Source organism: Lampetra fluviatilis, chromosome 66 (assembly GCF_964198595.1).
Source record: "Lampetra fluviatilis chromosome 66, kcLamFluv1.1, whole genome shotgun sequence".
Lineage (NCBI taxonomy): Eukaryota > Metazoa > Chordata > Hyperoartia > Petromyzontiformes > Petromyzontidae > Lampetra > Lampetra fluviatilis.
Genome location: NC_136340.1, coordinates 2,852,212 through 2,864,711, shown reverse-complemented (window position 1 = coordinate 2,864,711; position 12,500 = coordinate 2,852,212). Strand labels below are relative to the sequence as shown.

Here is a 12,500-nt window from a genome sequence, read left to right as displayed (position 1 = left end):
GGGGGGCAGAAGTGGGGGGAAGTGGGGGGGGGGAAGAGAGGGTGGGGGGGAAGGGGGCGGAGGTGGGGGGAAGTGGGGGAAGGGAGGGCGGGGGTGGGCGGGGAAGCGGTGAGAGGTGGGGGGGGGGCGGAGGTGGGGGGGAGGGGGGGCAGAAGTGGGGGGCAGAGGTGGGGGGAAGTAGTGGGGGGAAGGGGAGGCGAAGGTGGGGGGGGGAGGCGGAGGTGGGGGGGGGGGTTCACAGGGGTCACGCCACGACCCTAACATACACTTCCTATTCTCTCCGCCAAAAAAAATATCAACGTGAAAAATCAAGCCTACATATATGTGTGATGATGGTGGTGGTTGTTCTGGTGATGATGGTGAGGATGGTGGTGGTTCCGATGATGACGATGGTGGTGGTGGTTCTGGTGATGATGATGGTGGTTCTGTACGTGTTTGTTGAACTTCTTTCGCACCATACGCAGTTAACCGTGCTAATCGGAGGTGCGGCGGGGAAGGACAAAAAACTGTACACAACAAAAAGCATCATTAGACCTCCTTTGCCAGTACCAAAATATAATAATAGGGGTTTTTCCACTTTGTTCTGGCAACAAAACTGAAACCTTTTTACAAGGAATCATGTGTGCATTAACCACAATACTTGTGGTCAAAATGCAAACTAAAAACACACTCTGATAACAAAAAGCAGTTGGAAAAAAATGATTTCGTCAATCTGGATGATGATTTAAAAGTGCATATAGCTCCTAGTGGCTTTCTAATATCGGAAGAGAGTTCCATACGGCCGCGGAAGAAGCGCATCTGAAAGTGCAGCGCGATGAACATTCGGTCGATCCGGTAAAAATGTGTCGTTTTGGTCACGATCTGAAATTATGATATAACAGGAAGGGGTGTCACAGGAAGTGACATCACAGGAAGTGACATCACAGGTAGTGTGAGAAGTGGCATCACAAGAAGTGACATCACAGGAAGTGTCAGAAGCAGCGTCACAGGAAGCGGCATCACAGGAAGTGACATCACAGGAAGAGGTGCCATAGGAAGTGACATCACAGGAAGTGTCAGAAGCAGCATCACAGGAAGTGGCATCACAGGAAGTGACATCACAGGAAGTGTCAGAAGTGGCGTCACAGGAAGCGGCATCACAGGAAGTGACATCACAGGAAGAGGTGCCATAGGAAGTGACATCACAGGAAGTGTCAGAATCGGTGTCACAGGAAGTGTCACAAGCAGCGTCACAGGAAGCGGCATCACAGGAAGTGACATCACAGAAAGTGCCAGAAGCGGTGTCTCAGAAAGTGTCAGAAGTGGCGTCACAGGAAGCAGCATCACAGGAAGTGACGTCACAGGTAGTGTCAGAAGTGGCGTCACAGGAAGTGACATCACAGGAAGTGTCAGAAGTGACGTCACAGGAAGCAGCGTCACAGGAAGTGACATCACAGGTAGTGTGAGAAGTGGCGTCACAGGAAGTGACATCACAGGAAGTGTCAGAAGCGGCGTCACAGGAAGTGGCATCACAGGAAGTGACGTCACAGGAAGTGGCGTCACACGAAGTGTGAGAAGCAGCGTCACGGGCAGCAGCGTCGTCACAGGAAGTTGTGCTCCTCACTCTTGTCCTGGAAGATGGACATGAGCCTGGCCTTGCGGTTCTTCTCCTCCGGCGCGGAGGGAAGGGGCTTTGCCGAGCCGGCCTCGCGCTCCCGGGGCCCGCCGCTGCACCCCACCGACGCCGAGTTGAGCAACGCCGAGTTCATTCTGACCGGAGGGGTTGGCGCTTTGTCCTGGACCTCAACATAACCGGACATCCTAGGGGGGCGTCAGCTGGTGGGTGGTGGGGTCGGGGGAGGGGTCGGGGGAGGATTAACGTTGTGGGGGGTGGTGAGGGGGGCAGACAGAGAGAGAGACGGGGGGGGAAGAGGCAACATCACTCACGAGCGTTAACGACGTTGACAAAACGGTGACGTCACATCTGTGATGTCACCTGCAGGGGGCAGCGTCACGCAGCGTGCCCGGTGACGTCACGCAGTGAGCCTGCTGACGTCACGCATACCCCCCCCCTACCCTCCCCTTAGGCCGTCTATTAATCCAAGACAAGAATCCAAGTCTCGGACGAAGCCGGCTAGTCAAGCTAGTAAGATATACCACAGGGGGCAAAGCACGGCCAGCGATAGCGACGTGAGATGGGTACTCAGGCCCGAACAAAGACTGAGGGCGCAGCGTGGTGGTGGTAGCCATCTAGAAGGATCCGGCAGCATCTCAATGCCTCGTGCGATGACGACGATGACGACGATGACGACGCTACGGCTAGGCGGCCATTACCACCGCCACTTGTTCCAACTCGCCCCGTGACGTAGTTGGTTTCCGACGTTTCGGACGCAACACAAGCCTCCGCCATGAGGTGGGAAAGCAACGCTTGTGTTGCACCCGATACGTCGCGATTGATTTGATTTCATAGCTAAGTGACTTTACCGAAAGAACCAAAGAGTATGGATTCCTGCAGTCACGAAAGCTTCAAATCGAGATTGTAGTAGTTTCCATTTGTTGGATCGCGGTGGATATCCAGGTTGAACAAAGACTGGCTGGGTCGCATCTACAAGCATCCAGCAGCGTCCCAATGCCTTGTGCGATGATGATGATGATGATAATGGCGATGATGCAATGCCGTCGTGGCCGTTACAAACACTGTTCGTTTCTCGATGGCGTTCTGTCCAATTCGCATTCACATTATGATTTTGGCCGAGAAGTTAACTACCTCGCCTGGTGTACAGGAGGTCGTGGGATTGATCCCGACCCCTGCTGCTGTATATTTGGAGTTTGCGTGTCTCTCTGCCCGTGGTGGCGTGGTATTTTCTGCGTTCCGAGTGTTTGCCTGCTATAGATGTCTCACGTGCTAAGCCACTGCATTGACAAATCATTCGTGATGACCAGGTCGCTTCTGAAAAATAGCTCAGTGGGACCTTACCTTGTAACATCATCATAGTTTAGCTGGAAGCATATTATATTTTTTGCGACATAGAATTGTAATGTATTACTTACTGTTAGTAGCTGAGCTTATTGGAGAGTATATTTAGTATACTGATGATACTATGAAGTTTATACTTTATATAAACTACATAGTAGAAAGCTTTAAATCGAAAAATATGTAGTTTATACTTTAGTTGTTTACGTGGTGGTGTAGTAACTGCAGCTAAATACTATTAACATTCCTTCCCTTTATTAATGTTAGCCCTATCCCCTCCCTTTGTTGCTGCTAATCCTGCATGATGCACGGGCATAATATGACTTTAAACCCCCCGCCCACCTCCTACGCATTTCACAAGTAGTACTAATCACATACCTGCATTTCCCATAAATATGTTAAATTCCTCTTGATATGCAAATTATTTTGTCAAGGCGCCCTTCCCCCCTTCCAACCCAGCTTAGTCACTCCAAGCCTGGTGGTGTTTCATTCAGACGCTGTCTCCCCGACAGACCTGGTCTTCACCTGAGGACGGCTGCTTGCGTTGTGGCCGAAACGTCGTGAGAATTCTTTTATTATGTTTTATTTTTATTATTTTATTATTTCCATTCTACGTGACTTTACCGAAAGAACCAAGAAGATGAACAGAGAACCCAGAGGGAACCGATTGCAGAACAAGGGGAGAGATAAGAACCTCCACTCACACTCACTCGACTATTAAAACACTTTATATTTGACCAGGTAAGGCCCACTGAAGTATGTAGTTCTTTTTCAGTCTTGACCTGGCTTTCACAAACTGTGTAGTGTAGTGTGTATTGTAACGTGGTGTGTAGTGTAGTATCTAGTGGTGTGTATACTGGTAGGAACCTCCTGGTTACACCAGCCCACAGGGGATTATTGTGTCCGTCGTGCAGGGAGGGGCTGGGTGGGGAGGGAGGGGCTGGGTGGGGAAGGGCTGGGTGGGGAGGGGCTGGGCTGGGTGGGGAGGGTGGGGCTTTGTGGGGAGGGTGGGGAAGGGCTGGGTGGGGAGGGGCTGGGCTGGGTGGGGAGGGTGGGGTTGGGTGAGGGGTGGGAGGGGTGGGGCTGGGTGGGGAGGGGCTGGGCACCCCGTGGTGCCCTTATAAAACTCAACGTTTCACCTACTCACGCCGGCTTGTGCCCGCCCTCACAGTCGGGCATATTTGCGGAAAACACCACGCCGACGTTGACCCTGCAGGCCATTGACCGAGCAACCCAACGTTCCTACCAGCTCCCTCCGCAGGACAATGTGTTAGTGTCTAGTGAAGTGCATCGATGTTGAACTTCTTTCGTACCCTACATAGCCAACCGTGCTAATTTGAGGTGCGGGATATGGACAACACACGAAACACAAAAAATTCGTCCTCAGGAAATTCGTTTTCAATCTGGAGTGGCTTATCGTGTGTAGCCTTAACAGACCTATGAAGGTCAAAACGGCACACAAAAAGAGTTGAGTGGCCAACAACACGCCCGGCCGCCTTTATCTCCCTCGTGACAATGTTTACACAGGTGCTCTTTTGAGGCCGAGTCCACCTAAGTGAGACCCAGGAGCGGTGCAAGTAATCCCCGCCGGTGTTGGAGGCCCCGAGCGGGAAATGGAACCCGGGTGGCCGGGTTTGTAGTGCAGGGCGGTGTAGCCGCGACCACGTCGCTCACCCCTACAAGTCACCCCTACAAGTCACCCCTACACTCACTCACACTTCAGAACCAGTGGTGGCACCGGGAGAGGCTGACACCTGAAACTGATTGTTCACGAGACGATAGAGAGGTCTAGAGCCCACCGAGAGGGCAGTTTGACTTGATCGACAGAGACCCATAGGCTCTCACAGACACCCACTGACTCACCCAGAGACCCATAGACTCTCACAGAGACCAACACTCACACAGACACCCACTGACTCACCCAGAGACCCATAGACTCACGCAGAGACCAACACTCACACAGACACCCATTGACTCACCCAGAGACCCATCGACTCACAGACACCCATTGACTCACCCAGAGACCCATAGACTCACACAGAGACCAACACTCACACAGCCACCCATTGACTCACAGAGGCCCATAGATTCATCCCACAGAGACTCATAGACTCACGGACACCCATTGACTCACCCAGAGACCCATAGACTCTCACAGAGACCAACACTCACACAGACACCCATTGACTCACCCAGAGACCCATAGACTCACGCAGAGACCAACACTCACACAGACACCCATTGACTCACCCAGAGACCCATAGACTCACAGACACCCATTGACTCACCCAGAGACCCATAGACTCACGCAGAGACCAACACTCACACAGACACCCATTGACTCACCCAGAGACCCATATACTCTCACAGAGACCAACACTCACACAGACATCCATTGACTCACCCAGAGACCCATAGACTCACGCAGAGACCAACACTCACACAGACACCCATTGACTCACCCAGAGACCCATAGACTCACGCAGAGACCAACACTCACACAGGCACCCATTGACTCACCCAGAGACCCATAGACTCTCACAGAGACCAACACTCACACAGACACCCATTGACTCACCCAGAGACCCATAGACTCTCACAGAGACCAACACTCACACAGACACCCATTGACTCACCCAGAGACCCATAGACTCTCACAGAGACCAACACTCACACAGACACCCATTGACTCACCCAGAGACCCATCGACTCACAGACACCCATTGACTCACCCAGAGACCCATAGACTCACGCAGAGACCAACACTCACACAGTCACCCATTGACTCACCCAGAGACCCATAGATTCATCCCACAGAGACCCATAGACTCACAGACACCCATTGACTCACCCAGAGACCCATAGACTCATGCAGAGACCAACACTCACACAAACACCCATTGACTCACCCAGAGACCCATAGACTCACGCAGAGACCAACACTCACACAGACACCCATTGACTCACCCAGAGACCCATAGACTCTCACAGAGACCAACACTCACCACAAATAGACCCATAGACTCACGCAGAGACCCATAGACTCGCGCAGAGACCCATAGATTATAATTCCCACAGACTCGCCACAAATAGACCCATAGACTCACGCAGAGACCCATTGATTCACGCAGACCCATAGACTCATCACACAAAGACCCAGACTCACGAAGAGACCCATAGACTCATGATACAGTGACCCGTAGACTCACCACAAAGATACCCATCACAAAGAGATCCACAGACTCATCAAACAGAGACCCATAGACTCATGATACAGTGACCCGTAGACTCACCACACAGATACCCATCACATAGAGACTCACAGACTCATCACACAGAGACCCATAGACTCATCACACAAAGACCCAGACTCACGAAGAGACCCATAGACTCATGATACAGTGACCCGTAGACTCACCACACAGATACCCATCACATAGAGACTCACAGACTCATCACACAGAGACCCATAGACTCATGATACAGTGACCCGTAGACTCACCACACAGATACCCATCACATAGAGATCCACAGACTCATCACACAGAGACCCATAGACTCATGATACAGTGACCCGTAGACTCACCACACAGATACCCATCACACAGAGACTCACAGACTCATCACACAGAGACCCATAGACTCATGATACAGTGACCCGTAGACTCACCACACAGATACCCATCACACAGAGACTCACAGAGACTCACAGACTCATCACACAGAGACCCACAGACTCATCACACAGAGACCCACAGACTCATCACACAGAGACCCATAGACTCATCACACAGAGACTCACAGACTCATCACACAGAGACCCACAGACTCATCACACAGAGACCCACAGACTCATCACACAGAGACCCACAGACTCATCACACAGAGACCCATAGACTCATCACACAGAGACCCACAGACTCATCACACAGAGACTCACAGACTCATCACACAGAGACCCATAGACTCATCACACAGAGACCCACAGACTCATCACACAGAGACCCACAGACTCATCACACAGAGACCCACAGACTCATCACACAGAGACCCACAGACTCATCACACAGAGACTCACAGACTCATCACACAGAGACCCATAGACTCATCACACAGAGACCCACAGACTCATCACACAGAGACCCACAGACTCATCACACAGAGACCCATAGAGTCATCACACAGAGACCCACAGACTCATCACACAGAGACCCACAGACTCATCACACAGAGACTCACAGACTCATCACACAGAGACCCATAGACTCATCACACAGAGACCCATAGACTCATCACACAGAGACCCACAGACTCATCACACAGAGACCCATAGACTCATCACACAGAGACCCACAGACTCATCACACAGAGACCCACAGACTCATCACACAGAGACTCACAGACTCATCACACAGAGACCCATAGACTCATCACACAGAGACCCACAGACTCATCACACAGAGACCCACAGACTCATCACACAGAGACCCACAGACTCATCACACAGAGACCCACAGACTCATCACACAGAGACTCACAGACTCATCACACAGAGACCCATAGACTCATCACACAGAGACCCACAGACTCATCACACAGAGACCCACAGACTCATCACACAGAGACCCATAGACTCATCACACAGAGACCCACAGACTCATCACACAGAGACCCACAGACTCATCACACAGAGACTCACAGACTCATCACACAGAGACCCATAGACTCATCACACAGAGACCCATAGACTCATCACACAGAGACCCACAGACTCATCACACAGAGACCCATAGACTCATCACACAGAGACCCACAGACTCATCACACAGAGACCCACAGACTCATCACACAGAGACCCACAGACTCATCACACAGAGACCCACAGACTCATCACACAGAGACCCACAGACTCATCACACAGAGACCCATAGACTCATCACACAGAGACCCACAGACTCATCACACAGAGACCCACAGACTCATCACACAGAGACTCACAGACTCATCACACAGAGACTCACAGACTCATCACACAGAGACCCACAGACTCATCACACAGAGACTCACAGACTCATCACACAGAGACTCACAGACTCATCACACAGAGACTCACAGACTCATCACACAGAGACCCACAGACTCATCACACAGAGACTCACAGACTCATCACACAGAGACTCACAGACTCATCACACAGAGACCCACAGACTCATCACACAGAGACTCACAGACTCATCACACAGAGACCCACAGACTCATCACACAGAGACTCACAGACTCATCACACAGAGACCCATAGACTCATCACACAGAGACTCACAGACTCACCACACAGAGACCCACAGACTCATCACACAGAGACTCACAGACTCATCACACAGAGACCCACAGACTCACCCCACAGAGACTCACAGACTCATCACACAGAAACCCACAGACTCATCACACAGAGACCCACAGACTCATCACACAGAGACTCACAGACTCATCACACAGAGACCCACAGACTCATCACACAGAGACCCACAGACTCATCACACAGAAACCCACAGACTCATCACACAGAAACCCACAGACTCATCACACAGAGACCCACAGACTCATCACACAGAGACTCACAGACTCATCACACAGAGACCCACAGACTCATCACACAGAGACCCACAGACTCATCACACAGAAACCCACAGACTCATCACACAGAGACCCACAGACTCATCACAGAGACCCACAGACTCACCACACAGAGACCCACAGACTCATCACACAGAGACTCACAGACTCATCACACAGAGACCCACAGACTCATCACACAGAGACTCACAGACTCATCACACAGAGACTCACAGACTCATCACACAGAGACTCACAGACTCATCACACAGAGACCCACAGACTCATCACACAGAGACTCACAGACTCATCACACAGAGACTCACAGACTCATCACACAGAGACCCACAGACTCATCACACAGAGACTCACAGACTCATCACACAGAGACCCACAGACTCATCACACAGAGACTCACAGACTCATCACACAGAGACCCATAGACTCATCACACAGAGACTCACAGACTCACCACACAGAGACCCACAGACTCATCACACAGAGACTCACAGACTCATCACACAGAGACCCACAGACTCACCCCACAGAGACTCACAGACTCATCACACAGAAACCCACAGACTCATCACACAGAGACCCACAGACTCATCACACAGAGACTCACAGACTCATCACACAGAGACCCACAGACTCATCACACAGAGACCCACAGACTCATCACACAGAAACCCACAGACTCATCACACAGAAACCCACAGACTCATCACACAGAGACCCACAGACTCATCACACAGAGACTCACAGACTCATCACACAGAGACCCACAGACTCATCACACAGAGACCCACAGACTCATCACACAGAAACCCACAGACTCATCACACAGAGACCCACAGACTCATCACAGAGACCCACAGACTCACCACACAGAGACCCACAGACTCATCACACAGAGACTCACAGACTCACCACACAGAGACCCACAGACTCACCACACAGAGACCCACAGACTCATCAGAGACCCACAGACTCACCACACAGAGACCCACAGACTCATCACACAGAGACTCACAGACTCACCACACAGAGACCCACAGACTCACCACACAGAGACTCACAGACTCACCACACAGAGACCCACAGACTCACCACACAGAGACCCACAGACTCACCACACAGAGACCCACAGACTCACCACACAGAGACCCACAGACTCATCACACAGAGACCCACAGACTCACCACACAGAGACCCACAGACTCACCACACAGAGACCCACAGACTCACCACACAGAGACCCACAGACTCACCACACAGAGACCCACAGACTCACCACACAGAGACCCACAGACTCATCACACAGAGACCCACAGACTCATCACACAGAGACCCACAGACTCATCACACAGAGACCCATAGACTCATCACACAGAGACCCACAGACTCATCACACAGAGACCCACAGACTCATCACACAGAGACCCACAGACTCATCACACAGAGACCCACAGACTCATCACACAGAGACCCACAGACTCATCACACAGAGACCCATAGACTCATCACACAGAGACCCACAGACTCATCACACAGAGACCCATAGACTCATCACACAGAGACCCACAGACTCATCACACAGAGACCCACAGACTCATCACACAGAGACTCACAGACTCATCACACAGAGACCCACAGACTCATCACACAGAGACTCACAGACTCATCACACAGAGACCCACAGACTCATCACACAGAGACCCACAGACTCATCACACAGAAACCCACAGACTCATCACACAGAGACCCACAGACTCATCACAGAGACCCACAGACTCACCACACAGAGACCCACAGACTCATCACACAGAGACTCACAGACTCACCACACAGAGACCCACAGACTCACCACACAGAGACCCACAGACTCATCAGAGACCCACAGACTCACCACACAGAGACCCACAGACTCATCACACAGAGACTCACAGACTCACCACACAGAGACCCACAGACTCACCACACAGAGACTCACAGACTCACCACACAGAGACCCACAGACTCACCACACAGAGACCCACAGACTCACCACACAGAGACCCACAGACTCACCACACAGAGACCCACAGACTCATCACACAGAGACCCACAGACTCACCACACAGAGACCCACAGACTCACCACACAGAGACCCACAGACTCACCACACAGAGACCCACAGACTCACCACACAGAGACCCACAGACTCATCACACAGAGACCCACAGACTCATCACACAGAGACTCACAGACTCATCACACAGAGACTCACAGACTCATCACACAGAGACCCACAGACTCACCACACAGAGACCTATAGACTCACCACACAGAGACCCACAGACTCATCACACAGAGACCCACAGACTCACCACACAGAGACCCACAGACTCATCACACAGAGACTCACAGACTCATCACACAGAGACCCACAGACTCATCACGCAGAGACCCACAGACTCACCACACAGAGACCCACAGACTCATCACACAGAGACCCACAGACTCACCACACAGAGACCCACAGACTCATCACACAGAGACCCACAGACTCACCACACAGAGACCCACAGACTCATCACACAGAGACCCACAGACTCATCACACAGAGACCCACAGACTCATCACACAGAGACCCACAGACTCACCACACAGAGACCCACAGACTCATCACACAGAGACCCACAGACTCACCACACAGAGACCCACAGACTCATCACACAGAGACCCACAGACTCATCACGCAGAGACCCACAGACTCACCACACAGAGACCCACAGACTCATCACACAGAGACCCACAGACTCATCACACAGAGACCCACAGACTCATCACACAGAGACCCACAGACTCATCACACAGAGACCCACAGACTCATCACACAGAGACCCACAGACTCATCACACAGAGACCCACAGACTCATCACACAGAGACCCACAGACTCATCACACAGAGACTCACAGACTCACCACACAGAGACCCACAGACTCATCACACAGAGACCCACAGACTCACCACACAGAGACCCACAGACTCATCACACAGAGACCCACAGACTCATCACACAGAGACTCACAGACTCATCACACAGAGACCCACAGACTCATCACACAGAGACCCACAGACTCACCACACAGAGACCCACAGACTCATCACACAGAGACTCACAGACTCATCACACAGAGACCCACAGACTCACCACACAGAGACCCACAGACTCATCACACAGAGACCCACAGACTCATCACACAGAGACCCACAGACTCACCACACAGAGACCCACAGACTCACCACACAGAGACCCACAGACTCATCACACAGAGACTCACAGACTCATCACACAGAGACTCACAGACTCATCACACAGAGACCCACAGACTCACCACACAGAGACCTATAGACTCACCACACAGAGACCCACAGACTCATCACACAGAGACCCACAGACTCACCACACAGAGACCCACAGACTCATCACACAGAGACTCACAGACTCATCACACAGAGACCCACAGACTCATCACACAGAGACCCACAGACTCATCACACAGAGACCCACAGACTCATCACACAGAGACCCACAGACTCATCACACAGAGACCCACAGACTCATCACACAGAGACCCACAGACTCATCACACAGAGACCCACAGACTCACCACACAGAGACCCACAGACTCATCACACAGAAACCCACAGACTCATCACACAGAGACCCACAGACTCATCACACAGAGACCCACAGACTCATCACACAGAAACCCACAGACTCACCACACAGAGACCCACAGACTCACCACACAGAGACCCACAGACTCATCACACAGAGACCCACAGACTCATCACACAGAGACCCACAGACCCATCACACAGAGACCCACAGACTCACCACACAGAGACCCACAGACTCACCACACAGAGACCCACAGACTCATC

General features: G+C 51.8%; 1 protein-coding gene across 5 annotated transcripts in view; it reads right to left on the bottom strand.

The window, feature by feature from the left end:
• LOC144952207 (serine/threonine-protein kinase PAK 3-like) overlaps nucleotides 1-12,500 on the bottom strand; it is a 97,411-nt gene that overhangs the window by 43,608 nt on the left and 41,303 nt on the right. For 3 of the 5 annotated variants that reach the window (XM_078882614.1, XM_078882617.1, XM_078882615.1), the window contains one exon: nucleotides 1,604-1,815. In XM_078882614.1, coding sequence (XP_078738740.1) covers nucleotides 1,604-1,799 — 196 coding nt within the window. In that variant the 5' untranslated portion in view covers nucleotides 1,800-1,815. The remainder of the gene's footprint in view (nucleotides 1-1,603; nucleotides 1,816-12,500) is intronic. The other 2 variants (XM_078882616.1, XM_078882618.1) reach the window with 1 other exon arrangement.